Consider the following 27,454-nt stretch of genomic DNA (forward strand, 5'->3'; position numbering starts at 1 on the left):
CGGGCGAAGTACAAAGTGTTGGTTATCACCTTTAAAGCCCTACATGGTTTGGGTCCAGGCTACCTGCGGGATCGCCTTCCCCTATACAATCCACCCCGCACATTCAGGTCCTCTGGGAAGGATCCACTTCAGCTAGCAAAAACTAGATTAACAACTGTTACCCAGAGGACCTTCTCTTCTGCTGCTCCCAGCCTGTGGAATGGCCTGCTGGAGATTTGTCAACTTGACAGTCTTTTAGAATTTAAAAAAGCAATAAAGACTGATCTATTCCAGCAGGCCTATCCAGTGAAATTTTAGAATGTTTTCAGGATGTTTTAATCATGTATGGTATGTTTTCATTTGTTTTAATGTGTATTTTATATCATGTTTTTATACTGTTTTACACTTTGAATTGTTTCAGTTTTTGTGAACCGCCCAGGGAGCTTTGGCTATTGGGCGGTATAAAAATTCAATAAATAAGTAAATAAATAAATAATAATAATAATAATACTACCACCAATACAGGCCAGTGAAAACGACTGAAGAGGCCCGACGATCCCCTGATGGAAGCTGATTCCTGAGATGTGGGGCCAACACTGAAAATGCTCTCCCCCTTGTACTCAGTGGCCTACGTGCCCTTGGCGGTGGGCATGTGAGAAAGGCCTCTGTTGGCAATTTAAAGCTTTAAAGGTTAAAACCAGCTCCTCAGAATTGGGCTTGGAGACACATTGGCAACGAATGCAGCAGGCGCAGTGTCCGGGTCACGTGAGCAGCCTGCTCAGACCCCACCAATATAGCAGGGGTCCGTTGCATTCTGCACCAGCTGAAGCTTCAGGACAGTCTTTACAGCAGAGGGGCCCTTTCAGTAGTCCACCCTGGGTGTCACCAGCGCACGAACGACCAAGCAAAATCCTCCCTCTCCAGATAGGGCTGCAACTGAGCTGGTGAAAAGCCTCCCTCTCCCCCGCCACCGCCCGAGTGCACACCCAGCCTGCGCACGGGGCCCGTCAGGGAGAGGGCAGCCCCACTAAGACCAGCTGTGCTCCTCTACCCAGACTGGCCTGCTTCCCCGGCCACAGTGCCTCCGTCTTGCCTGGATTAAGCCTCGGCTCATTTGCCCTCATCCGTCCCCAAACCATGTCCAGATCACGTCCCCTGGAAGCTGGCAAAACCTTTCACAGGCCTGGGAGAGCTTCTCCTGTCCTTTGGGGATGATGCTATCCCACCTGGCCCGGAAAAGTGCAGCTATCGGGGCGGGGCTGGTGGTGGTGACGGGAAGGCAGGATCCGTCCCTGTTGGTTTCTCTGTCTTGGCAGAGGCCGTTGTTTGCTGAGGCTCCTCCGTCAGGGTGACTTGGAGCTGCCCGGAGCCTTGAGAAGCTGGCCTGACCAAAATGCCTGCCCTGCCCTGGCTCGCTCCCACCTCGGAGAGCTGACTGCCCTTCCTGGCCTATCCCTGCAGCAGCTGCAAGACAGAAACGGCCGGTCTCTGTGCAGGGATCCCTCGCTGTAGGATCTGTACTGCCAAGAAAGGAAGGAAGAATGGACGGACGGACGGACAGAAGGAAGGAAGGAAGGAAGGAAGGAAGGAAGGAAGGAAGGAGCCAAGGGTCAAAGGTGGCCTGGAGCCAATGAACAAACAGCGGCCAAAAACTCTGCGTCTGCAGCAGCTGGAAGCCCAGGCTACTCCTGGAGAGAAGGCCCCGGCCCCTAACGACCCAAAGGCCTGGTGCAGCTGTCCTGTCTTCTTCTCCTGAATGGATTCTCTGTGATAAGAAAGAAGCCGGAAGCAGCTGCAAGAGGAAGATGGCGGCATCAGGGGCCCCACTTGGCTCCGCCCCCTTCAAATGCAGTGACAGAGGCAGGGGACAACGGCACCACGAAAGCCTCACGTGGAAGCAAAAACGGGGGGACGGGGGACGACGTGGAAAGGCCATGGGAGCCAGGGACGACAGCCGCGGGAGGCGCGCCGGTCCTTTTACCTTCACCTGGTGCCGGGCTTGCAACTGCCCTCGGAATTGCTTTGCCGCAGCCGTATACCTCAGGATGCGGGCCGCTCCCTCCCGCAGCAGCTCAGCCTGGTAAACCTCCACAGCTCTCTCGACTCGGCCTTTCTTCCGCCGCTGATCCAGGACCAAGCCTGCCCAAGCCTCAAAGACCTGCAGTCAAGACACACACGCAATGGTGGCCGCTTCGCTTTGGCAGCCCGTGGGCTACAAAGAAATTGGCAACAGGATGGCAGAAGCGCCCTTTGAAACGCAGGTGCCGGGTGAAGGAAGCCAACATGCTCCGGAGCTTAAGTGAAAGCCAGCGGTGGTGCACATAGCAATAGCCTAGAATACACGGTCTTCTCGAGAGCAGTATCGCTAGGCCTGCCGCACGCAAGGTGGCTGCTTCCGCCTGCCCACACACTCCATGCACTCGATGGCTGTTTGCGTCATTCCCTGGGTTGCAGCAGCATCCGAACCCAGCACAGTGTGGGGCAGGGGTGGCTTCTTACCCACCCCACAACCATGGGTGTAAGCGTGGATGAGAAGCCAGCTCCGTGGTACAGCCCACCAGGTGCAGACGCCACAGTGATCTGCACATCATCGCGGGCGATTGGGCCAATGGCAGTCAGGCGCACGTGCTGGGCAGGAAGGGAACCCCCAAGAGGCTCGTGGCCAACGAGGGACAGAGACTATTTGCTAGCAGACGCTTTACTGTGCGGGAAGGAAGGAAGTCAGAGGTCCAGCTCCTTGGCTGGGCTCCAAAGAACTACTTTAGGCAAGCCCAAGAGAAATTGGCCTTTCCCTGCTTTGGAAAGGTCCTCTTTCAAAAAGCAGGGGGGGGGGGGTGGGGGTGAGGGTGGGGGCGGGGTCTTTTTGAGAAACACAAGCCTGCTTCCCCGGCAGCGCAGGGCGAAGTAGAGGGGCGCTGATGCACGCGCCAGCACTGACCTTCCCCTGCAGGGTCCAGGACCAGTGCCACAGCGCCCGCACGGTCTCCCGCCGCTCCCACTGCCTGCGTGCCAGCTGCCAGTGCAGAAAGAAAGAAAGAGCGCCCACGTGGGCCAGGTCAGGGAGCCGAGCCGTTCGCAGCCCCAAATCCCAGCCCGAGGGAGAAGGCTCCCGCTTACGCAGCCCAGGGCTCAAACCGGCCTCCTTCCGGAGGCTCCTGCCCAGGCGTGCTCCTGTTCCTCTGCCCTTCGGCACCCAAGCTGAGCTGCTGGAGGGCAACGGGCGCTTCAGCTGACGCCCACTTCCATGGCGGCCCCGTGCCCGTTCTGCCAGCCCGGCCCTGAGAAGGGGCCACCGGGCAGAGGAAGGCGCCATGTGCCGGATCTCACCTGTCTCTTCCACAGTGAGAAGCAGGTGGCGAGAAGCCTCCGGGACAGCAGCTGATCCCCCTGTCTCTGCAGGAGCTGGGGGGGGGGGGAAAGCAGCACAGCCGTCAGACAGCTCCCGCCCAGCCCAGCCTATGACCCTCACTCAAGCACAGCCAGAGAGGGAGGTCCAGCCGCCGCCACGGCAGTGACGCGGGCTGAAAGGGGCTCAGAGCACGTCTCGATAGTCCTTCCAAACAACCCGGGGCAGAATTGGGTAATAACGCCCGATACTGAAGATGGGCCACGCGACGGCGGAGAGTGAGCGAGCGCCTAGGCGAAGGCAATGGGATGGAACGGCCACGCCCCCCCCCGAGGGGAGGCTCCGCAAGCACTCTCACCGTGCCTCGTACGCCACGGAGGTGGTGGCGCTTCCACCCGGCCACACACTTGTTGAGCAGCTGCCTCCCGTGGTGTTGCGCTGCTCTGCCAAGCAGGCCCCTCTGCCTCGAGGATCTCAGGGAAGACTCTTTCCAGCGGAGAAACGTTGCCTGCAGCCTCACTGTTCAAAGGGGAAGGCAAAAACTCAAGGAGCAGCGGGAGGCCCGGCCTCCCAAACCCCACACGTCAGGGGAGGCTCCCAAAGACAGAGCACCGCACCACAGGCCAATCCCCAGCTGGGGAGCCCACAGAGCCACGCCGCTGGCCTGTGCTGTCAAGCACACCCACACCCACACACCCCGCGTCACTTCGTGGAGTTTTGGAAAAAAAACAAAAGAAAAAAACCATCGTGACATTTTATTTTATTCTGAAATAAAAAAAATAGCAAAAAGAAGAAAAAATATTTTTGTATAGACCTTCACTTAAAACTTTCAGGGTGTTTTACAATAACCATAAAGCACAACAACAAGCAATCAGAAGGCCACAGTTAGGAACAGCATTAAAACCGTCCAGATGACATTAAAGCCCACCCCTGACCGGTCCCTGGAGCCATGCTGGGCCTCTGCATCTGGTGGGACGTGACGGAGATGCCGGCAAACCCCCTCAGGCCTGGCGGCCGGAACGAGGCGCAGGACCTGGGAGGAGCACAGGGGTGCTGCTGCGTGGTGGACACCCAACCTTCCCCAAACTGGAGCCCACCAGAAGTTTTGGACTTCAACTCCCATTACCCCCAGGCAGCCGAGCCAACGATTAGGAACACTAGGAGTTGTAGTCCAAATCCTTAGGAGGCCACCAACTTGCGGAAGGCTGGTGTAGACGGCACCCCTTGGATCCACAACCCTGCACTCTTCATGGGTGGAGCCTGAGGGGCGACTCCTCCCCTCCCCCGGTGCAGGCAGGGCCTGCAAAGGCTACAGGTTCCCACAAGGCGAGGGAGCGCAGCCTCCTTGCCCTGGAAGAACGGCCACCGGGAAATATACCTCAGCTAAAACAAGATGGAAAATGGAGAATGCCAGCGGCCCACCGCTTTGGGCTGGCACCGGTCGCCCAGGCAGACACGGCGGGCACCAGGGTCCAGCCTCCGACCTTGCACTGCCTCCCTGTGGGTGGAGGTCCGGAGCCACCCCCGGCTGCTCTGCCCGGCTCCCTCGGTGGGCCCAAGGGGCTCCGGGTGCCTCCGCAGGGCACCAGCTATATAGCGCAGAAGACCTTTCGTTGCTCATGTCCGCAGCTCCGTGGGTGTGAGGACGGCTGGGGTTCACTCCACTCGCCGGAGCAGGGACAGGCAACCTTCGTGCAACGGAGCGCCTGAGACGCACGGGAAACGCCCGTCACGAGACCCTCGCGCTGGCAGCCAGAGGGGGCGGCACGGTCCAGTTCCCTCCCTCCCTCTGTGCCACCCCACATTCAATGAGGCCCAGGGCAGCATGGCGGGTAGGGGGTGGCAGCACAGGCGCCATGCAGAGCAAGGGCATGACATCTTTGTCAACCGCCCAGAGAACTTCGGCTCTGGGGCGGTATAAAAATGTAGTAGTAGTAATCATAATCAGTAGTGGCTTCGCAGACATTGTGCAAACGTCATGGAGGGGAGAACGGGAAGACGGCGGCGCCTGTGGGCCTGCTGGCCCGGCTACGTTGTAGAGCCCTCCTCAGCCCTCCTAGGGAGGAGAGCTGCCCCGGCCGGCCGTTCCGCCACATCATCTCCAAGAGGCCCAAAATGCCATTCTCTCTCTCTCAGATGAAAGAGGAATTTCAAGCAAGGGAATCAAATCAAACTGGGTGAGCCTGGCCTGCATCTCCTCAAGCACCACCCCCTCAGCCCGGAAGTGTTGGAAGGCCCAGCCAGGGGAGAAGGGCCTTCTCCAAGAAGCAGCCGGGAGGGAGAGGCGCCACGGAGACACAGGGGCCCTGGGCAAGCGTGCACTGGCCGAGGCACCTGGGCTGCCGAGGGACAGGCCCTGAGCAGGAGCCTGAAGCCCCAAGCCCCCTCTAGCCACCAAAGCCGAGCCTCACCACTGACAGCCACCCCACCCCCACCCCCACCCCCACCTCTCTAAGCCCAAAGGGCTGAACTGGTGAGCAGGAGAAGAAAGGACATCAAGAGCTCTTCCAGCTTTTCTGAAGGCTTAGGTTAGGGAGTCTCGCGCAGACGCGCTGGACGGCAACTCAGCTTCTTCAGTTGGGAAGCTGCATCCCGAAACGTCTGGAGGCCGGGGGAGGCTGCGACGATCGACTCTGGGGGGGGGGAGGGGGGGCTTTCTACTCTCACCTGCATGCAAGCGCTTCCTGGCATCCTCCACAGCTGCCGCTTCCTGCTGCCGCCAGTGGGCACACAAGGAGGCCGCGTCCCTCCACTGGAGCGCCACCTAGGCAGAGGCAGGGGCAGCAGCGTTAAGGGCTTCCCGCTCGCTTCCTCCGGTGGTGGGTTGAAAGGCCCATATCAGGCCCGGGTCCGTCCGGCTCAGGCAGAGAAGCACCAGCGCCCGGTCTCCTCCCGCCGTGACACCCTCGGCCGTTGCCCGTGCCCCAGTCGCCCTGTTCTGTGACGCAAGCGAGCGCTTCACAAAAAGATGGCAAGTAAGATGGGGGGGGAGCCACCGCAGTTGCACAGCTGGCGAGGCCATGGGGGGGGGCAAGGCTGCCCCCCAGCTCAACGGTCTTCCATGCGGGGTCTTCCATGACGGCGCTTACCTTTGAGAGAACTGCTCTCCTGTAGTGCTGCTCCGCCAGAGCCACTTGCTGGGCTTCGTGCTTGGCACTGGCTACATGTTCTTTCCAGGTGCACAGCACCTGCCTGAGGACAAAGGTAGACATGGAGACCCCGAAATGCAGGGCAGTTCTTCCCTAGAACACCTCCTTTCCTCTTGGGCAGGCTGGGATGGGAGGAATGGGGAGGCCGGGCAGGTGAGCGTGAGGGGGGGAGCAGGAGAGGGTCCTCCAGCACCAGCAGGCCGGGTGGAGGAGGCACAGCTGCAGGTCGGACAGGGTTACCGTAACAGTTTCAGATTCTGTTCCCTCTCCTTGTTAGCCACGTGGTACAGAATGCGCTGGATATTATTTTGGTACTCCTGCAAGAGCAAAGCCACGAAATCAGAGTTCTCCCAGATTTTAATCTCTTTAGATGTAATCCGTTTATCAACACAGAAGCCACATTCATTTAGTCTGTATTAAAAACTGAATTTGGCCTATAGGATTCAACATTCGCATCCCGTTTCTCCTCTTTGGGAATTAGAATACTGGTATAACTGTGAACCTGTCTATATATTTCCCCCAAGCAATAAAGACACAGCTGTGCCTCATTGGTCTTGTGGACTCAAGGTGAGCATTTCTGTTGAAGGCATACAGCATTTTTTATTCGGTGCTGTTGGAAATGCATCCTCCTACTATCTCAAGACACGGACTGCAAAGCCCTCTGCACACGACTAGTACTGCACAAATAGGAAACCCAGGAGCATTGATAGAGAAAGACAAAGTGGCGCTTTGGAGCTGCTGGACTTGCACACTGTCAAGCCCTGGCGATTTCTCCAAAAAGAGCCCGTTCGTACCTTCCAGGCTGAGAAGGCCCTGCCCAATGCAACCCGCTGGTGGTGCACCTCGGCTCGAACCACTTTCTGCCACTTCCCAGATCGATGCCTCAAGTACTGCAAGGGAAAAGGGCAACGGAAAATGACCCTATAGGATAGAGGACTTTCTAGAGCCAAGCAGTGGAAAGCAGAGTCAAGCTGTATTCAACGGGTAGCAGCACAAAGGAGCAGCTATCACCACTGAACCCACTACCAGAGATAACTGCTTCCTACTTGTCGGCATTCTACTCTCCACCTACCAATGAGGAGGCCCGTTTTAAGAAGAGGGCGCCAGCCAGGGGTTGCCCTGGGAGACGCTGGCCACTTCCTCACCAGCTGGGAAGAGGCCTTGCTCCCACCTCTGCATCGAACGGCCCCAGCTGCCGCCAGACCTCAGTGCTCTGCTGCCGCCAGACCTCAGTGCTCTGCTGCCGCCAGACCTCAGTGCTCTGCTGCCGCCAGACCTCAGTGCTCTGCTGCCGCCAGACCTCAGTGCTCTGCTGCCGCCAGACCTCAGTGCTCTGCTGCCGCCAGACCTCAGTGCTCTGCTGCCGCCAGACCTCAGTGCTCTGCTGCCGCCAGACCTCAGTGCTCTGCCCTCTCCTCCTCCTCCTCCTCCCACTTTGCGATGGGGATGTTTTGGTTCACAGCATCACACCTACAGAATGCCTTCCGATAAGGTCATTCTCTCACAACCTCAAATATAGCTCATGTGGAATCTAATGGCCGGCACAGAATCTGGCATTCTTGGAGCCTCAGCGTTCACAACTGTTAAAAACACACAGACCAGGATTGTCACCATCACGGCCATTGAGCAGGGCTGGGCAAGCTGTGGCCCTCGACCTGCTTTCAACAGCCCTCTGCGTGGAGACAGTTCAGGCCGCCTGGCAAGAGCAATTTGGCTATGTTGACGGATTATGCCCTAGAGAGCAGGGGCCCTGCCAAGAACACTCCCCCCCCCCCCGGCTGAAGTCCAGGGGGCAGCAGGAACGCGCTTTCCAGTGCTCAGGGGAGAGGGCGGCATCAGCGGCCCATGCGGCGCCCTGCTCTGCCGTTGCCCAGCGCAGCCGCCTCGCCATCCACAGCCGCTCCTCTGTTTGGTCTTTCTCTCCTTATCAACATGTTCAGTATTCGTTGGAATCCTGGATTGTGGAGTCCATCAACAGAGCAGATCTGCCCAGTTTTTGGTATTCTTGTTAAACGACAAAACGTGGGCTTTCGTCAGGCAGCATTTCAAGGTACCCAGAGCATGCGCAGATGCGCGCACGCACGCACCTCTGCTCACAAGCAGAGTCCAGGAATGCTGGTTACACTGGGAGAGGCCTGACGGGCCCCTCTTGCTCTCTCACCTGCTGCCACTTTCCCCAGGAGCGTCGCAGGAGCTTGGCAGAGTGGAGCCGTGAAGCCCCGGCCTCCTTCATCCTCCTAAAGGGAAGCACAACCATCACTCTCTCACGCTCCAGAGCAGCCGGGGGCCTTCCTTGCTACCCCCTTAAACGGGGAGCCAGAAGGCAGAGCCTGCCGCTGCCTCCTCTCATGTAACACGTCTGCCCTCCGAGCGATGCTGGCTGGGAGTTGCAGTCCGACACAACTGGACGGCACCAGGTCGGGGAAGGCCAGCCTCACGTGTCGCCTACGGAAACGGCCCTGGCCAATATGGCTGCCTCTCTTCTCGGCTCTTACCCTGCCTTGATGTCCTGAACATTCTCCCTCCAGAGCTGGAACATTCTCTGCAAGACTTGGTGGCTGTGATGCTCTTTGGCCAAGGACAGCCCCTCTTGTTCTTCCAGATGTGCCACAGTTCTCCAGTGCCAGAAGCGCCAGAACTGGGATAACAGCTGCTGCTCAGAGTGCAAAACAGCCTGTAAAAAGAACAGGAAAAGAGCCCTGAAATAGAAAGATGGCGCAGTGGCAGCGAGGCAACACTGCACCACACACGACCCTTGGCTGCCCATGCAGGAGAATTATTTCATCAGTGACTTAATAATAATAATAATACTTGTTCCCAATCATCCAAACAGCCATCAACATTGTCACCCAAAATTGAGGCTAGGTTTTGAACAGTGAGAGCCACGAAGGAGAGCAGTCATGAAGGACACCATTCGCTTCCTTCATGACTACTTGCAAAATCATGGAAGACGGGTGAGGTGCCGGACGACTGGAGGAGGGCTAACGTTGTCCCTATCTTCAAAAAGGGCAAAAAGGAGGAAACTGGGAACTACAGACCAGTCAGTCTGACATCCATCCCTGGGAAAATGCTAAAGCAGATTATAAAGAAGGCAATCTGTAAGCACCTTGAAATCAATGCAGTGATTATGAGAAGCCAACATGGAATTGTCAAGAACAAATCCTGCCAGACTAATCTGATCTCATTTTTTGATAGGATAACCTCCCTTGTGGACTGTGGGAATGCTGTGGATGTCATATATCTTGACTTCAGCAAAGCTTTTGACAAAGTACCACATGACATTCTGATTAGCAAACTAGCTAAAACTGGGCCAGATGGAACAACTATTAGGTGGATTCACAGTTGGCTACAGAATTGGACTCAAAGAGTACTTATCAATGGAACCTCCTCAAACTGGGGAGAGGCAACGAGTGGGGTACCGCAGGGCTCAGTCCTGGGCCCAGTGCTCTTCAACATTTTTATTAATGATTTGGACGAGGTGGTGCAGGGAACGCTGATCAAATTTGCAGATGACACAAAATTGGGTGGGATAGCTAATACCCTGGAAGACAGAAACAAACTTCAAAGTGATCTTGATAGGCTGGAGTGCTGGGCATGCAAGAGGCAGCTAGTCAACCATCTGTCAGGGATGCTTTGAGGTGGATTCCTGCATTGAGCAGGGCATTGGACTCCATGGCCTTAGAGGCCGCTTCCAACTCTACCATTCTATGATTAATCTGTGACGGTAGGTGGGCACAGAAAATCCCCTGCTTCTTTCTTTCCCCTTCCTCTTTCCAACTGACCTACACTTGTGAAGATCTACGGCTGGGGACTGGAACCCCATGTACAATAAACAAAAGTGTTACAGTATGGAAGAGTTAATTAGCTGTCAATGCTAATCTTGAAGATGACCCTTCTTGTCTGAAACACCCTCATATCATCATGAGAAACATGGCAGAAATCACATGCCTACTGGTGTTGCTCAGGAGGTGAAGAAGAAGAAAATAATACCATTTTCTCCGCCATCCGGTTCTGCTGCTGCTCATGCTCTCTCAGCTGCCACCTTTCAAAGATTCGTCTTGTCCATATTTCCCTGCAAGGAAGAACCAATGATACCTCTCCTTGCAAGTATTTAAAGCTCCAGATTCTGAGGAACCTGAGATTCCTATGTACCTATCGATGGCATAAGGATTATTGTGAACTGCACAGAGAACTTTGGCTGTTGGGTGGTACAGAGAGGTACTAAATAAAGGTAGAACCACTACATGTGTAACAAATGCACACTGAAAAGCTGCCACACTTGAATTCCTAGCCTACTATGGTTTTTCAAACTGGGGAAGAGGATCAACTGATCCTAAAACGAAGTCAGAGCCTGCAAAGATCCTTTGCAAATGGAGATCTCTTGACAGAGGAAGATGTCAGGAGTTGCACAAGGCAGCTTGTGTGTGTGCAAAGCGTGCGTTCTGCTCACGCCTCCTTCCCCATCATCTACAAGAACCACACAATATACCTGTGAAAACACTGCGCCGCCCCTTTCATCTCTGTCCACCAGCGCTGGTGATCCTTGAATCGCTTCCAGGCTTGGAAGGTGGCAGGCAGGACCGCTCTTGCATAGTGCCGATCTGCTTTGGCATGTTGCAGCTGGAGAAAAGGGTCACCTTAGTAGGATCTTAAGAGCAAGAACTACAATCACACCCACCCACACTGCCTGGGGAGTTTGCAAGATCAGCGCCACCTGAAAGATGCGCGTGGCTGCACGTGCAGACGTGTAATGCCAAGGGAGTGAGGCATCTAGCCAGGGAGTCGCCTTCACTTCTTAGCCTCGTGCTCAGAAAAAGAGCAACTGCCTGCAGTGCGAAGGGCGACGTTAAGGGCAGGCAACCAGTTTGAGCGGTGAGCACATTTAGCAATTTGAGAAACTGCCCCAGGCACCAACAAAAAATGGCTGCCAGAGGTGGCACGGCAAAGGGCAAGTGAGCTGCCCAACAGAGACCGTCCTAGCTGCCAGTGAGAAAAATGTGAGATACAGAGAGAGAGAGAGAGAGAGAGAGAGAGAGAGAGAGAGGGGGGGGGTAGAGCAATACGTGCCAAGAGAGGTGCCTGGGGGTGCCCTGGTGCCCACAGGTGCTCCACTGCTCAGCCCTGCTCTACACCAACCTTCCCCAACCTGGCACCCTACAGATACGTTGGTCGACACTCCCAGAACCCCTCTGCTAGCATTACAGGAGTTGCATTCCATCAGGTTGGAAGGCTGGTGGAAAGAGGGCCTGACTTTGGAAATGGCTGCCCTGGGAATTTTTTAAAAATGGCTCTTTTGCATTGCCGAGCAGAAACAGCCCTTCCAGCAAAGCTGGTGGGTTGTGACCCAGAAATGGGTGGGATGATGACCACCATGTGATTCTTTCTGAAGAAAAGGGGAGGGCTGGGAGAAGCGAAGACTGAGAGCAGCATAACGAGAGGGGAGGAAAGGAAAAGGCAAACATAGGCAGGGAGACATTTGAAGGTCCCAAGAAGAGTCCCCTTAGCTATGGAGCTCCCTTACCTTCCTGTGTTTTTCCAGGCTGGCCTGGTGTAACCAGGTCCTGAGACACTTACGCAGTAGGGCCTTGCTGAAATCCAAAGTATGCAGATCAGTAAACGGATGTTTCTCTCCTAGTGCACAGCTCCCTGGCGCTCAAGACCAGGGACAGCTCACCACAGGACCAAGAGGGGCTAGATTTCTTACAGCTATCCCCTCTTCTGGTTTTCCCCCCAACCAAATGGTTCCTGGCAGCCTTACCAGCTTGCCCTCGGGTTTGGTTGTGCTTCTGCTGAACGCCAGGTCAGTCCAAAATAAAACCTCCCTCATCCATGATTTGATTTTGGATGAGGGGGCTGACCTGGCATGTATCACAGAGACCGGGGTGGGTGAACTGGGAGGGATTACTTTCACCCAGCTTTGCCCTCCTGGGTATTCGGTGCAGCACCAGTACCGACTTGAGGGCCGGGGAGGGGGGGTTGCCGTGGTCTATAGAAATACAATCTCCCTCTCTAGGCTTCCTGTTCAGTCGAGTGCTGGTCTGGAGTGTTTGTACTGTGTGTTGGGTACTCGAGACAGATTAGGGATTCTGCTGGTGTTCCGTCCACCCCGCTGCCCAACAGTCTCCCTGCCTGAGCTGACGGAGGTTATCTCAGATCTGGTGTTGAGGACCCCCAGGATGGTGGTTCTGGGGGATCTCAACTTCCATGCTGAGGCTTCTGTATCCGGAGTGGCTCAGGACTTCATGGCTGCCATGACAACCATGGGGCTGTCTCAACATGTCATCGGCCCAACACATGCAAAGGGACACACACTTGGCTTGGTTTTCTCGACTGGGCAGGAGGATGGTGATCTGGAAGTGGGGGAACTAACATCTACTCCCTTGTCATGGTCGGATCACTTCCTACTGAGGTTTAGACTCTCGGCGGCCTTTCCCCTCTGCAAGGGTGGGGGGCCTATTAAAATGGTCCGCCCCCGGAGGCTAATGGACTCCAGAGGGCTCTGGGGGATGGACTCCAGAGGGCTCTGGGGGATTTTCCTGCTGATATGGCCGGTGCTCCTGTCGAAGCCCAGGTTGCTCTGTGGAATGCAGAGATGACTCGGGCGGTTGACACGATCGCGCCCAAGCGTCCTCTCCCTCTGAGCAGAGCTCGGTCAGCTCCTTGGTATACACCTGAGCTGAGGGCAATGAAGCAAGAGGGGAGACGGCTAGAACGCAGGTGGAGGAAAACTCGTGCTGGGTCTGATCGAACACGGGCTAGAGCTCACTATCGAGCCTATTCTGTGGTGGTGAGGGTGGCAAAGAGGCAGTTCTTTCCCACCAGCATTGCATCTTCTCAGTGTCGTCCGGCGGAGCTTTTCCGTGTGGTTCGTGGCCTGTTACACTCTGGGCCAGGGCGAGAGATGGTGGAACCCTCGGTAGCACGCTGTGACGAGTTTGCACGGCACTTTGAAGATAAAGTCGCTCAGAGTCGTCATGAATTGGACACCACACTTAATGCAGCTCCACTAGTAGAGGCGTTCAGAGCGCCGTCAGGCTCAGTTTTATTGAATGAGTTTCAGTTAGTGAGGCCCGAGGATGTGGACAAGGTGCTTGGCCAAGTCCGGTCGACCACCTGTGTGCTTGACCCTTGCCCCTCTCGGCTCATTACATCAAATAAGGAGGGGATCGCCGGCTGGGTCCAGGAGGTTGTAAATGCCTCCTTGAGAGAGGGAGTGGTGCCGGCCTCTTTAAAAGAGGCGGTAATTAGACCACTCCTGAAGAAGCCTAATCTGGACCCGGAGGATTTTAACAACTACAGGCTGGTGGCTAATACCTCCTTCCTGGGCAAAATGCTTGAGCGGGTGGTTGCAGGACAACTCCAGGCACTCTTGAATGAAACGGATTATCTAGATCCATTTCAATTGGGTTTCAGGCCTGGTTTTGGAACGGAAACTGCCTTGGTTGCCCTGTGGGATGACCTCTGCTGGGAGAGAGACAGGGGGAGTGCGACCCTGTTGGTTCTCCTGCACCTTTCAGCGGCCTTCGATACCATCGACCATGGTATCCTTCTGGATAGGTTGTCTGAGCTGGGAATTGGAGGTGCTGCGTTGCAGTGGTTCCGCTCCTACTTGGATGGCCAATTCAGAAGGTGGTGCTGGGGGATTATTGCTCTGTGCCGTGGCTCCTAAGCCATGGGGTTCCACAGGGCTCTATTGTATCCCCTATGCTGTTTAACATATACATGAAGCCGCTGGGGGAGGTTATCCGGAGATGTGGACTGAGGTGTCATCAATATGCGGATGATACCCAGCTCTACCTTTCCTTTTCATCAAACCCAGGTGAGGCAGTGGCTGTTCTGAACCAGTGCCTGGGCATGGTAATGGACTGGATGAGGGCTAATAAACTGAAACTCAATCCAGACAAGACGGAGGTACTGTTAGCGGGTGGTTCATCTGTCCGGCGAGGTGATGTTTGCCCTGTCCTGGACGGGGCTGCACTCCCCCTAAGGGATTGGGTCCGTAGTTTGGGGGTGCTCTTGGATCCAGAACTGTCACTTGAGGCACAGGTGAACTCAGTGGCAAAGAGCACCTTTTACCAGCTTAGGCTGATATACCAGCTGCGCCCTTATCTGGACAAAGATAGCCTAGCTACAGTTATCCATGCTCTGATAACCTCTCGTTTGGATTACATCAATGCGTTAGATGTGGGGCTGCCTTTGAAAACGGTCCGGAAACTTCAACTGGTACAAAACAGGGCAGAACGCTTACTAACAGGGACTGGCCGATGAGACCAGTCCTTTTCCAGCTTCATTGGCTGCCAGTCCAGGCCCGGGCCCGATTCAACGTGCTGGTATTAACATTTAAAGCCCTAAATGGCTTGGGGCCAGGTTATCTGAAGGAACGCCTCCTCCCATATGTACCTACCCGGACCCTAAGGTCATCTTCAGGGGTCCTTCTCCGTGAGCCCCTACCTAAGGAAGTGAGGGAGGTGGCTACCAGGAGGAGGGCCTTCTCTGCTGTGGCACCCCGGCTGTGGAATGAGCTCCCTAAGGAGGTTCGCTTGGCACCTACATTATATGCTTTTAGACGCCAGGTGAAGACCTTTTTATTCTCCCAACATTTTAACAATCTATAAATACATTTTAACATGGTGTTTTAAATTTGTAATTTTGCATTGCTGCTGTTTTTATCTTGTTGAGCTTTTTTATTGTATTTTATATTATGGTTTTATACTGTTTTATATTATGAATGGTTTTAATTTTTGTGAACCGCCCAGAGAGCTCCGGCTATTGGGCGGTATAGAAATGTAATAAATAAATAAATAAATAAATAAATAAATATAACAGAAACCCGCAGGGGCCCCCCCGCCCCTGCCCCCGCCCCCCTGCTTTCAAGGCTTAAGTGAACGGGACACTCATGCAAACAGGTAGAAGCAATGACATCTGCATGACTTTTAGACAACTTGCTAGAATGAAGTCGCCTGGTCAGGATTCCTTTGTGCTGCTTCTATGCGCTTTGACCAGCTAAAGCAAGGGTGGATGTGGCTTATGGGATCTATTTTGTTTTTCACTAGATGCCCAAAGACTACCAATTGGAGCCAGGTGCAAAAGTGGCTCACAAAAGCAGAGACTGAATTGCAGAACAAGGTACCTCCGAGCCCCTGCTGAACCCAGGAATGGGTCCTTGGTGCCTGCACTGAAGCGGCTCACAAGTCCTTTGATTCCCAAATCTACTCGTACTTCCCTCTGGAGGTCTCTTGATTTCAGCAGCCTGGGGTGAGGGGGAGGCCTTTCATGCTTTTGCTATGTTGAAATGCTTGGGAGTCAGAAACTCTTGCTGACCCTACTGCAAATCACCCACAGAACAACCAGCAGAGCCCGATCTACTGCTTGCTTGCTAAACGGTAAAGCGGACCTAAAGCGCCACTGCACGGATAAAAAGGGCAAACTACAGAACTGTTTGAAAAAGGCTGGTGTGAGCAGACCCTTCGCAAGCCTCGGTCATTCCGTGGCAAACCTACCTACCTACTCCAGACATGAGTGATTCTCAAGTGGTTCATTTAGAGGTAAAGCTACCCAGCACTGGATTCCCCTGCCCTGCCCTGCCCCATTCTCATGGCCCAGAGAATGGCCTGAAGGCACTCGACATCGTTCCATCTCTGAAACTAGGTAGGCCTGGGCCAGGCCAGGCCTTCAACAGGAGGCTTCCCAGGAGCTCAGTCTATCACTGGGAGCGCCAAGGTGGGAAGCTAAGATAGTGATATTTAAAAAAAGAAGAAGAAACAGAGAATAGGTAGAATCAAGCCCAAACTCATTTCTAAGAAAGTAGTTCAAAAAATGTCAATGAGGGGAACACTGCAGGCATCAAAAGAACAGCTGCTTAGTTGCAGAGTTTTAGCTCTATAGCTGCATCTACTGGCCTTCCTCAACCTGGTGCCCAAAAGAGGTTTAGGACTACAACTCCCAGAATTCCTGATCATTGGTCACACTGGCTGGGTTGAAGGGAGTTGCAGCCCCAAATACCTGGAGAGCACCAGGGCAGGATCTGCACTACTGCTTTAAAAGTAGGTTCCGCTTCTACTTGGATGGCCGTTTTCAGAAGGTGGTGCTGGGGGATTATTGCTCTGTGCCGTGGCGCCTAAGCCATGGGGTTCCACAGGGCTGTGTTTTATCCCCTATGCTGTTCAACATATACATGAAGCCGCTGGGGGAGGTTATCCGGAGAGGTGGACTGAGGTGTCATCAATATGCGAATGATACCCAGCTCTACCTTTCCTTTTCATCAAACCCAGGTGAGGCAGTGGCTGTTCTGAACCAGTGCCTGGGCACGGTAATGGACTGGATGAGGGCTAATAAACTGAGACTCAATCTTGAGAAGATGGAGGCACTGTTAGTGGGTGGTTCATCTGTCCAGCGAGGTGATGTTTGCCCTGTCCTGGACGGGGTTGCACTCTCCCTAAAGGATCGGGTCCGTAGTCTGGGGGTGCTCTTGGATCCAGAACTGTCACTTGAGGCACAGGTGAACTCAGTGGCAAAGAGCACCTTTTACCAGCTTAGGCTGATATACCAGCTGCGCCCTTATCTGGACAGAGATAGCCTAGCTACAGTGATCCATGCTCTGATAACCTCTCGTTTGGATTACTGCAATGCGTTATGCATGGGGCTGCCTTTGAAAACAGTCCGGAAACTTCAACTGGTACAAAACAGGGCAGCTCACTTACTAACAGGGACTGGCTGACGAGTCCACATTACGCCAGTCCTTTTCCAGCTTCATTGGCTGCCAGTCCAGGTCCAGGTCCAATTCAAAGTGCTGGTATTGACATTTAAAGCCCTAAACGGCTTGGGGCCAGGCTGTCTGAAGGAACGCCTACTCCCGTATGTACCTGCCTGGACCTTAAGATCATCCACAGGGGTAAGCCCCTGCCAAAGGAAGTGAGGGAGGTGGCTACCAGGAGGAGGGCTTTCTCCGCCGTGGCACCCCGGTTGTGGAATGAGCTCCCCAGAAAGGTCTGCCTGGCGCCTACACTGTACTCCTTTCGTCGCCAGCTGAAGACCTTTTTATTCTCTCAGTATTTTAACACCTAATTTAACTTAAATTTAAACTTTGCTATTTAAATTCCATATTTTAACCTATATCAATTTTTGCTGTGTGGTTTTATCCTGGTTGTTCTTTTTATATTGTATTTTGTATTTGTGTTTTTAGATTATTGCTTGTTTTTATTCCCTTCATGGTTTTAATTTTTGTGAGCCACCCAGAGAGCTTCGGCTATTGGGCAGTCCAAAAATGTAAATAATAATAATAATAATAAAAATAATAATAACAACAACAACAACAACAACAACAACAGTTGGGGCCCAAGACACACTCCGGGTACAGTTTTCAAAGTGTTTTCAAAGTGTCATCTCCTGCTTGGTGTAGATCGGGCCCTGGTTGGGGAAGGCTGCTCTATATAGTTGTTCACCCTGCAGTACCTGTAGCAAGAATGAGCTGCCAGTGTCAGAGACCGATGCTGCTCTTCCTCCTTCTGTTCCAAACGAGACTTCCAACAATTCCAGAACGTGTGCAGGAGCTGGAACAAAACCAAAAGCAACAGAGCATGAGCCGTGATACAGTCAGGGACCCTTAAATGCAGAGCGTGGGGCGGGGCCTTAAGAAAGCGAAAGAACAGCAATAACAGCAACAAAGGGATATAAGCTCTCAAAAACAAATGGTAAAATGTGATGGATGTGCTGCAATCTATTTCAGCAGCTACACGGACATGTATCCTCAAACGCTTTACAGCAGACACACGTTAACTGACTTTGGGTTATCTGATTGCCCAGAGTTACCATGTGTATCTTCCATATCCCTAGCATTTTTAAAAAATATCCTCATCCTCATTGTCATCCTGCCCAGTCTGAGCCCGGGTACACCCCTCTCAACCTCTCAAAACCTAAGGAACATCATCTAAACCTAACACTAAATGTTTTCTGGCACAGCATAGGATCAACTCAGTAGCACAAGCTGGTGATACTTCTCTTGCCAATGTGACAAAGAAGACAGGAAGGAAGGGCTGGGAGGAAGGGTGAGCAAAAATGTGACAAGGCCAGGCTCACCACGACTTGGTGCTGCTGACGAGCCAAATTCCTTCTCAGTTTCTTGACAGAAGCATCCACAGCGTTCCTTCGGAAGGCACTGAGCCCACAGTACTGTGAAAGGCAAAAGGGCAGCCTGAATCCGGCAGCCTGAATCCTACAGCACGCTAGACAAGCTGCCCTTCGCATACAGACAAAGCGGTGTCTTTGCAGCCCTTGTGGTGTGTCATCTGCAATGATGAAGCGAGGCGAGAGGACAGCCTCCTTGGGTCACAATAAATGGGAGACGGACTGAGCGTTACCGGCTGGAAAATACTCCAACACAACCCCATTCACAGGAACTGCATCAGAGCAACAACCGTGAAATTGTGGCACAGATACATCTCCAGCTTTGCACCTTGTGCAGGCAGGCTACAGGCCAAGGACATTGCCCGTGGCTTCCTGCTGTTTGTACGCATCAGTGGCGGGCAGGTGGCCTATGTGAGGATCCGAAGACTGGAAACCGCTCTTCCTGGTCAGAACGCATTCCGGAGGAGCCAGGCCTTCTCCCGCCAGAGAGACATCAATCCTCTTACCAACAGGTGGTGTCTGTAGTGGTGTTCCGCGAGCTCATCTTGCTTAGCTGCTTCAGCACACAAGGCCACATCTGTTATCCAAGCTAAGAAAAAGGTCTGATCGACCGGCTAGACTAGATCAAGTCTCGGTAACTTGACAATGAAACGGTTAGAACTAGTGAGGAGGAATCACCATCCTCTGTCAGTGAGTTTCACTAAGTGAATTCACTTTATTTGAACATTCTTTTCTGTGTTTAATGGCACGTTCCGACCAGATGTCTGCTACACCAGTTTTAAAAGCTCCACACTGGCTGCTAATTTGTTTCCGCGCAAAGTATAAAGTGTTGGTTATAACCCTTAGAGCCCTCCATGGTTTGGGTCCAGGCTACCTGCGGGATCGCCTTCTCCCGTACAATCCGCCCCGCACACTCAGGTCCTCTGGGAAGAATCCACTTCAGCTAGCAAAAACTAGATTAACAACTGTTACCCAGAGGACCTTCTCTTCTGCTGCTCCCAGACTGTGGAATGGCCTGCTGGAGGAGACTCGTCAACATAACAGTCTACCAACATTTAAGAAAGCCTATTATTATTATTATTATTATTATTATTATTATTATTATTATTATTATTATTTGTATCCCGCCTTTTGCCCAATGCTGGGCCTCAAAGCGGCCTTACAAAGTTTAAAATATACATGGGGGGGAGGGAAACAAAACCATAAACAATAAAAAAAATACACAACAAAATTATAAGACATTAACATAGACGGAGGGCTGGATTATTCTCCAAAGGCCTGCTTGAACAAAAAAGTTTTATCCTGCTTCCGAAAGCCCATCAAGGAGGGAGCCAGCCTAGCTTCCCCAGGAAGAGAGTTCCAGAGCACCGGAGCAGCCACCGAGAAGGCCCTCTCCCATGTTCCCACCAAGCGTGCCTGTGAAGAAGGTGGGACTGAAAGAAGGGCCTCTCCAGAAGATCTCAAAGCACAGGCAGGCTCATAAGGGAGAATACGTTCTTTCAAATAACCTGGACCCGAACCATATAGAGCTTTATAGGTCATAACCAGCACTTTGAATTGTGCCCGGAAACAGACTGGAAGCCAGTGGAGCTGTTTTAACAGGGGAGTTGTCTGCTCCCTGTAACCAGCCCCGGTCAACAATCTGGCTGCAGCTCTTTGAACCAGCTGGAGTTTCTGAACACTCTTCAAAGGCAGCCCCACGTAGAGCGCGTTACAGTAATCCAATCGGGATGTAACTAAGGCATGTGTCACCGTGGCCAGGTCCGACATCTCTAGGAACGGGCGCAGCTGGCGCACTAGCTTTAACTGTGCAAATGAACTCCTGGCCACCGCCGAAACCTGGGTATCCAGGCTCAGGGCTGAATCCAGAAGTACATCCAAGCTGCGGACCTGCGTCTTCAGGGGGTGTGTAACCCCATCCAACACAAGCGGAATCCCTATTCCCTGATCTGCCTTTCGACTGACCAGGAGCACCTCTGTCTTATCTGGATTAAGCTTCAATTTGTTCACCCTCATCCAATCCATTACTGCCAACAAACAGCAGTTTAGCACAGAAACTGCTTCCTTGGAATTGGGTGGAAAGGAGTAGTAGAGTTGGGTGTCATCAGCGTACTGGTGGCACCGCACCCCACAACTCCGGATAACCTCTCCCAATGGTTTCATGTATATGTTAAATAGCATGGGAGACAAAACAGAGCCCTGAGGGACTCCACAGGCCAATGGCCAAGGAGTCGAACAGGAGTCCCCCAGTACCACCTTCTGGGTCCGTCCATCCAGGAAGGAATGGAGCCACTGTAAAACAGTGCCTCCAAGACCCATCCCAGCAAGGCGGCCCAGAAGGATACCATGGTCGATGGTATCGAACGCCGCTGGCAGAACCAGCAGGGACACACTCCCCCTGTCCAGTTCCCGGCAAAGATCATCCACCAAGGCGACCAAAGCTGTTTCTGTCCCATAACCAGGCCTGAAGCCAGATTGAAATGGATCTAGATAATCCGTCTCATCCAGGAATCCCTGGAGTTGGGAGGCCACCACACGCTCCAATACCTTGCCCAAAAATGGGATGTTGGAGACTGGCCGGTAGTTATCCAATACAGTGGGGGCCAAGGAGGGCTTTTCCAGTGTGGGTCTTACCACTGCCTCCTTCAAACAGGCTGGGACCCTTCCCTGGCGAAGGGAGGCATTGACCACTCCACTTACCCACTCAGCCAGTCCCCCTCTGGCAGCTTTTATAAGCCAGGAAGGGCAAGGATCTAGTATTCACGTGGTGGCTCTCACCAATCCAAGGACCCTGTCCACATCATCGGACTGTGCAAATTGAAAGGTATCCAATAATGCTGGACAAGCAGGTGCCAAAGTTACATCCACTGGATCTGCATCAACAATAGCATCCAAGTCAGAGCGGATCCGAGCGATTTTGTCTGCAAAGTGCTGGGCAAATTGGTCACAACAGGCTGTTGAAAGGTCTGAAATCACTTTTTGGGGGCCAGAGTGTAGAAGGCCCCTGACCACCCGAAACAGCTCTGCTGGACGGCTCTTTGCAGACACAATAGTGGCAGAGAAAAAATGGTTTTTCGCTGCCCGAATTGCCACAGAGTAGGCCTTCAAATAGGCTCTAGCCTGCGTTGGATCAGATTCACTCCGAGTTTTCCGCCAACGTCGCTCTAGCCTCCGTCTCACTCGTTTCATTGCTGCCAGCTCACTGGAAAACCAGGGGGCTGGTGTGGCTCCACAACGTGAGAGAGGGCGCTCAGGAGCAATCGTGTCCACTGCCCTGGCCATCTCTGCATTCCAGAGATCAGCCAGGGCATCGACAGAATCACCTGCCGAGGCAACAGGAAAATCCCCAAGAGCCATCAGGAAACCATTCGGATCCATCAGCCTCCCGGGGCGGACCATCTTAATCGGTCCTCCACCCCTGCAGAGGTTCTGAGTGCCAGCAAGTCTAAACCCCACCAGGTAGTGATCTGTCCATGACAACGGAACTATATAAAGTTCCTCCACTCTCAGATCCCTGTCACCCCATCCAGCACAGAAAACAAGGTCCAAAGTGTGCCCAGCAACATGGGTGGGGCCAGATACTACTTGGGACAGACCCACAGTTGTCATGGCGGGCATGAAGTCCTGAGCCGCTCCCGAAAGGGCAGCCTCAGCATGGATATTGAAATCCCCCAGAACAACAAGCCGTGGGGACTCCAACACCAAATCCGAGACTATCCCGGCTAGCTCAGGAAGGGAGACTGTAGAACAGCGGGGTGGACGGTACACCAACAGAATCCTTATTCTTTCCCGGGCACCCACCTTCAGATACACACATTCGAACCCTGCAGACTGTGGGACAGGGCACCTGGTCAGGGGGATGGAATCCCGATAGACCACTGCAACTCCACCTCCCCGCCCTCCAGGCCTTGCTTGCTGCTGGACAGAGAACCCTGGTGGGCAAAGCTGAGAGAGATTAACTCCCCCAGCTTCATCCAACCAGGTCTCTGTGATACAGGCCAGGTCGGCATGCTCATCCAGGATCAAGTCCTGGATAGCAGTTGTTTTCCCATTAACCGACCTGGCGTTCACCAGCAGCAATTTCAACCCAGGAGGTCTGTTGCCAGGGCCATCCAAATTATTTGAATTGGGGGGAAGTTTGGGGACAACCAACACCCTGTCATTGCACTCTCTCTTATGACAGTGCAGCTGTCTCCCCGCCCTGTATCTCCCTCTGCCCTGTATAACTGTGATGGCTGCTCCCGGACTCCCATCACCTCCTCCACTCCCAGGAAAGCAGATGTTCATGACAGCCTATCAGGACCCTCACACGACTAAACGGAAGCAGGCCGAAAGTAGGGGGAGGAGAAGAGAAGAAAAGAAACAAAACAAAACAAACAAGGGGACAGGCCCTCGCCCTTGTGTACTGCCCCGGAGTGGCTTCCCCAAAGTGGCAAACCCCTTTGGAGGCCCCCTTTCGGCGGCGAGCCCGCCCCCAAAGGAGCCTGCCTCTTAAGCTCCCAGTCCCCCAAAGATGTTGCAGCTGGGGGTGAGAAGTTTCTTTTAAGACTGATCTCTTCTGGCAGGCCTATCCAGTGGAATTTTAAAATGTTTTTAATGTTTCTAGGATGTTTTTAGGATGTTTTTAACAATGTATATTATGTTTTAATTGAGTAATATGTATTTTATCGTTATTGTTGTTCCCTGCCTTGATCAGAATGGAGAGGCGGGTAAGAAATAAAATTGTTATTATTACTACTACTACTACTACAAAGGAGCAAAAAAGCATCCCACACTCACACCCACTTAATGCTGGCATTATTTTACATCCACTTGTTCTTAAAGACTGTTACCTAGACTGTGGCCCATTTACAGCCACCAGTAGGCTAAACTGAACAGCAGGCCCCATCCCAGTCTTGGCTCCAGTGCTGGAACCTGGAAGAAACCTGCTCGACTACAGGGCGGCTGCTCAGGTTCAAAATGTGCCTGTATTTTTAAGTGTCGTTTTACACACACACACACACACACACACACACACACACACACACCCCTGCAAAGAGATATCGAAAGAACGGATACAGTGCTTCCATCGTATGAAAACTCTTCGCAAAGCCGCCCTTGCTGCCAGCTGAACTCGGCACTCCTGGTGCAGGTGCAACTGCTGTCTGCGTTCCCAAGTCAGCCGCCACACAGAGAAACACTGAAGGAGCACACAGGTCTGGTGGTGCTGCGAAGCCAGCTCTGGAACAAAAGATGCACAACATTGCCCCCCCGCCTGTGCTAATAACGGGAGGGGGATGGCAGGCAAGCGTTAAGTACGCAAGTGGTAACCATTTTGACGTTAAACAGGAGATAGAAACGAAACCATCTCCAGTATTTAAGTGCTGAATCACGATAAGAAAACTAGCATTTAGACAGTGGTGACCGGTTAACCTTGCAAAGAAAGTTTATTTATATAATGTGAAAGCCATGTTAGTGTTATGATGTGTGATAGCCTAGAGCTTATACTAGAGAATGATGCAGATCACGAAGAAGCCACAAGAGTCAGACTGCTGCTGACACATGGACAATCACCTGGAACTACTATTTACCAGTGGCAAGAACATCTCAATCAATTTATGACAAGGCGCAAGATCTTGTAACAGACCTAAAGGTCAATGGTGCCCTCTAATCAATGCAAGTAACTCTCATGATCTGGCCCGTTCCCCTTAATGTGGGGGAAAGGAGTTTCAGGCTATCAATCGGAATCAGATTCTGAACCAGAAGGAACAGGACTAGAAATGTACCAGCCTACACAGGAAGCAGGAGAGGAGATCCCCAGGCTCTTCACCAGCCAGGGATGAATCTTCACCGGACTTTATCAGGGAAAACATTAACAACTCAGAGTCTGCAGGAACTCAGCAGTCTTCAAGAGGGGGAAGGGACTTCAGAGTTGACCAATTCCAGAGTTCGCCGCAGATTCAAATGGGAGCAGCTAAAAGAAGGCGAGAGGCAATCAGCTCGGCTAGCTTCTCGCCAAAGGCCTCTTCAGAGGAATCCTCCCTGAAGTTAAAGGACCCAGGGAAAAGACCTTCCCTTTTGTTGAAAGGACAGTTGTCTAGCTTACTAAGCCAAGTTTTAGCCTAGAGGAAAGTTCCTAGTGTTCAAACTCTCTTCAGGTTTATTTGCTGAAGAAAGTTTTGTGGATTACTTGGCAGGCCTCTTGTCTCGCACGGCAGCAGGAGGGCCTGGAAACACATCATTAACACTGCGTGTGTACCTAGTGGTCGACACCCATAGCACTTATACCTGTATGTCGACCAATGCGGTGTAACTCTTTTCACATGTTAAATGTCTGACAGCAGTTTACATTGGCCAAGACGGAGGCAAAGACGGAGGTGGTCCACTATCAGATAAAAAGAGCAAGAACACAAAGAAACTAGTGAGTGGTAATTTTAATCTCTTTGGACACAGCAGTCCTCAGTTATTGGCCCTGGGAAGGTCCAATTGCATAGAGAGCAGGAATTCATATCTATGTTTGACTGTATAAATTGAGGGCTTAACAGAGACTATGGGTTCTTTGCACACTATAAAGCTTCTACATAACTTATGTTATTACTACAGTCCCTTTAAGAACTTCAGAATGTTCGTCAACTTTCGGCTCTTTTTTCTGCCTTACTTTTCCCATTTCCAACTCAGCATCTGATAAAGAAGGTTGTTGCCTAGGAAAGCTTATGCCATTTTACAATTAAAAAAAAGCTTCTAAAAAGTTAGTCTCAAGGTGACAGTTAATACATTCATTCTCCTTGTAAAGAAAGGAACCCCTTCAGGAGGAAACACACATAAGATGTTGCACCACTAATTAAAGCACAAACAATGGGGGTTCTATACATCCTGTGCCAAAGCTACCTGAAGCTTGCTCTGAGATGGATGCACAGAAGGCTGCATTCTACTGGCAGCACATAGTTCTTAAAGGATTTTGGATTTGGGGCAAGTGTAGGAGTAGCAGAGGTCCTGAACATCTGCTTTAGCTTTCCCACTTCTTCCCAAGCTTCTCTCTGCAATAATCACCCTTATTTAAAAAAAGAAAGAAAAAAGAAAGAAATGAAAGCTGAATGTCCAAGGCTGCACGGCTGCACAGTTTGGGCAACTAATATCAGGTTGTTGCTGTCCTCACAACCAATTTAACTCCCCTGTCCCAATGGAGTTGCCTCTGCTGAATAACTTAGCAAGACACAGGAAAATTCTGACCAGAGTATTGTTTGGCACACACGCACGTTTGGCTTTCAAAGGGGCCTGGCTTTATGTGTGTGCGTTTGTTTTCATTTTACTATAATTAATGCTTGCCAGTAAAGTCATATCCCCTGTGAAAGACAATACTCAGTTGTGTTTTACCCCTCTGTAGAGGCTTTGGTGTGGTCTAACACAGTCCTTGACAGCAGATGTTCAGCAATTCTGGCCCATATCACCTCAAACTAGCACAACCCAGAATCAAAAGCATTTCAGTCTGAAAAAAATACCGTGCTCTGTAACACAGCACTCCCTGTTGTCCCAGATCATCACATCCAACTCACCGCCCTGGCGCTTCTTTATCCTCCGGAGCTGCACATGGATGTGCCAGGATCGCATGGATTTCCTCATCTCCCTGTGTCTGTCATGCCTCACTGCCCTGACTTCCTCCTTCTTCTCATTCTGGATGTATGTTTGGCGCTCCTTCCATTGGAGCCAGGCCTGACAATGAGGATTAACAGGAAGGATAAAGAGCCAAGTCCAAGACAGCGAAAGAAGAGAAAAGAGGGCAGAGCAAAGGAGAAAGAAAATACGCATCCCAGACTGAAAAGGGGAGAAATATCAACCATACTTTCCTCTCTGCTTAGGTTTGTGTTCTAATGCAGACCCCACAAACACATGCAAAATATTTATTTGCAGTGGTCAACCTCTCTTCTCTTCTCAAACATACGATCTTGTTTACGAAACGAAGGAGGCAGTGTGCTCCCAAGCAACAGGTGTTGCAGCAAGTAATGAGCAACCACCCTCCTCCCTTTCATGCGTTACTGGCGAGCTCCCCAGCAGCATCTGGCTGGGCGCTGCTGCAAACAGGAATTTGGTCTCCTCTAGCAAGGCAGACCTGGCCTCCCTATGATTAGCAAGCAGGGCACCCATTAATACCAGCAGCAGCGGCAGCAGCAGCAGCTCATTTTTTAAAAAAGGGTTTGCTAGGATATTTTTTGTAGCAGTCCAGGGAAAGTCAGGTTGCTTACCTGTAACTGGAGTTCTTTGAGTGGTCATCTGTGCATTCACACCTATGGGGTCCACGCCTGCGTGAGCGCAATTTGGGAACTTTCCAAGCTTATGGTAATTTTAGGCGGGAACCCTCCCCCCCCCCCCCACCGCAGTAGTGTTCCCGCCCATTCCTTCAGTTAAAACCTTTGAGACCAAAATTGTGGCCCCATGAATAAAAAGGGGGAAATAACACCAGAGCAGGGCTGGTGGGAGGGTTGTGTGACTGCACAGATGACCACTCGAAGAACTCCAGTTACAGGTAAGTAACCTGACTTTCTTCTTCGTGGTCTCTGTGCATCACACCTATGGGCGAATAACAAGCTTACTCACCAGGTGGCGGGTCGGTGTTCTAATGTAGTACTTCTGAGAGTATGAGTCAACCAAAAGAGCAATCTTGTCTGGCTCTGATGTCCAATCTGTAGTGACGGTTGAACGTCGATGGTGTCGACCAGATTGCTGTTTTGCAGAGGTCGGAAAGAGATACTCCTCTGGAGAAAGCAACTGATGTAGCAACGGCTCGAGTTGAGTGGGAGGTCAATATGGGATACCTCATATGCCAGCCGAATAGTTTGGACCACCCATGAAGCTAGCCTTTGAGATGATACTGGGTCACCAT

At 52.3% G+C, this 27,454-nt stretch overlaps 1 protein-coding gene across 2 annotated transcripts in view; it reads right to left on the reverse strand.

Annotated features, from left to right (window-relative positions):
- Positions 1 to 27,454, reverse strand: part of SFI1 (SFI1 centrin binding protein) — a 79,853-nt gene that overhangs the window by 16,661 nt on the left and 35,738 nt on the right. The window contains exons 9-26 of one of the 2 annotated variants that reach the window (XM_063143996.1): positions 26,130 to 26,286; positions 23,656 to 23,817; positions 19,104 to 19,174; positions 18,550 to 18,642; positions 17,926 to 18,023; positions 11,996 to 12,062; positions 10,964 to 11,094; positions 10,465 to 10,546; positions 8,970 to 9,148; positions 8,636 to 8,711; positions 7,269 to 7,364; positions 6,715 to 6,791; positions 6,415 to 6,517; positions 5,993 to 6,089; positions 3,684 to 3,844; positions 3,307 to 3,381; positions 2,918 to 2,992; positions 1,961 to 2,137 (exon numbers count right to left, since the gene is read on the reverse strand). In XM_063143996.1, the coding sequence (XP_063000066.1) occupies positions 1,961 to 2,137; positions 2,918 to 2,992; positions 3,307 to 3,381; positions 3,684 to 3,844; positions 5,993 to 6,089; positions 6,415 to 6,517; positions 6,715 to 6,791; positions 7,269 to 7,364; positions 8,636 to 8,711; positions 8,970 to 9,148; positions 10,465 to 10,546; positions 10,964 to 11,094; positions 11,996 to 12,062; positions 17,926 to 18,023; positions 18,550 to 18,642; positions 19,104 to 19,174; positions 23,656 to 23,817; positions 26,130 to 26,286 (1,977 nt within the window). The remainder of the gene's footprint in view (positions 1 to 1,960; positions 2,138 to 2,917; positions 2,993 to 3,306; positions 3,382 to 3,683; positions 3,845 to 5,992; positions 6,090 to 6,414; positions 6,518 to 6,714; positions 6,792 to 7,268; positions 7,365 to 8,635; positions 8,712 to 8,969; positions 9,149 to 10,464; positions 10,547 to 10,963; positions 11,095 to 11,995; positions 12,063 to 17,925; positions 18,024 to 18,549; positions 18,643 to 19,103; positions 19,175 to 23,655; positions 23,818 to 26,129; positions 26,287 to 27,454) is intronic. The other variant, XM_063143997.1, reaches the window with a different exon arrangement.

The sequence above is a fragment of the Elgaria multicarinata genome, chromosome 18 (genome assembly GCF_023053635.1).
Source record: "Elgaria multicarinata webbii isolate HBS135686 ecotype San Diego chromosome 18, rElgMul1.1.pri, whole genome shotgun sequence".
NCBI lineage: Eukaryota > Metazoa > Chordata > Lepidosauria > Squamata > Anguidae > Elgaria > Elgaria multicarinata.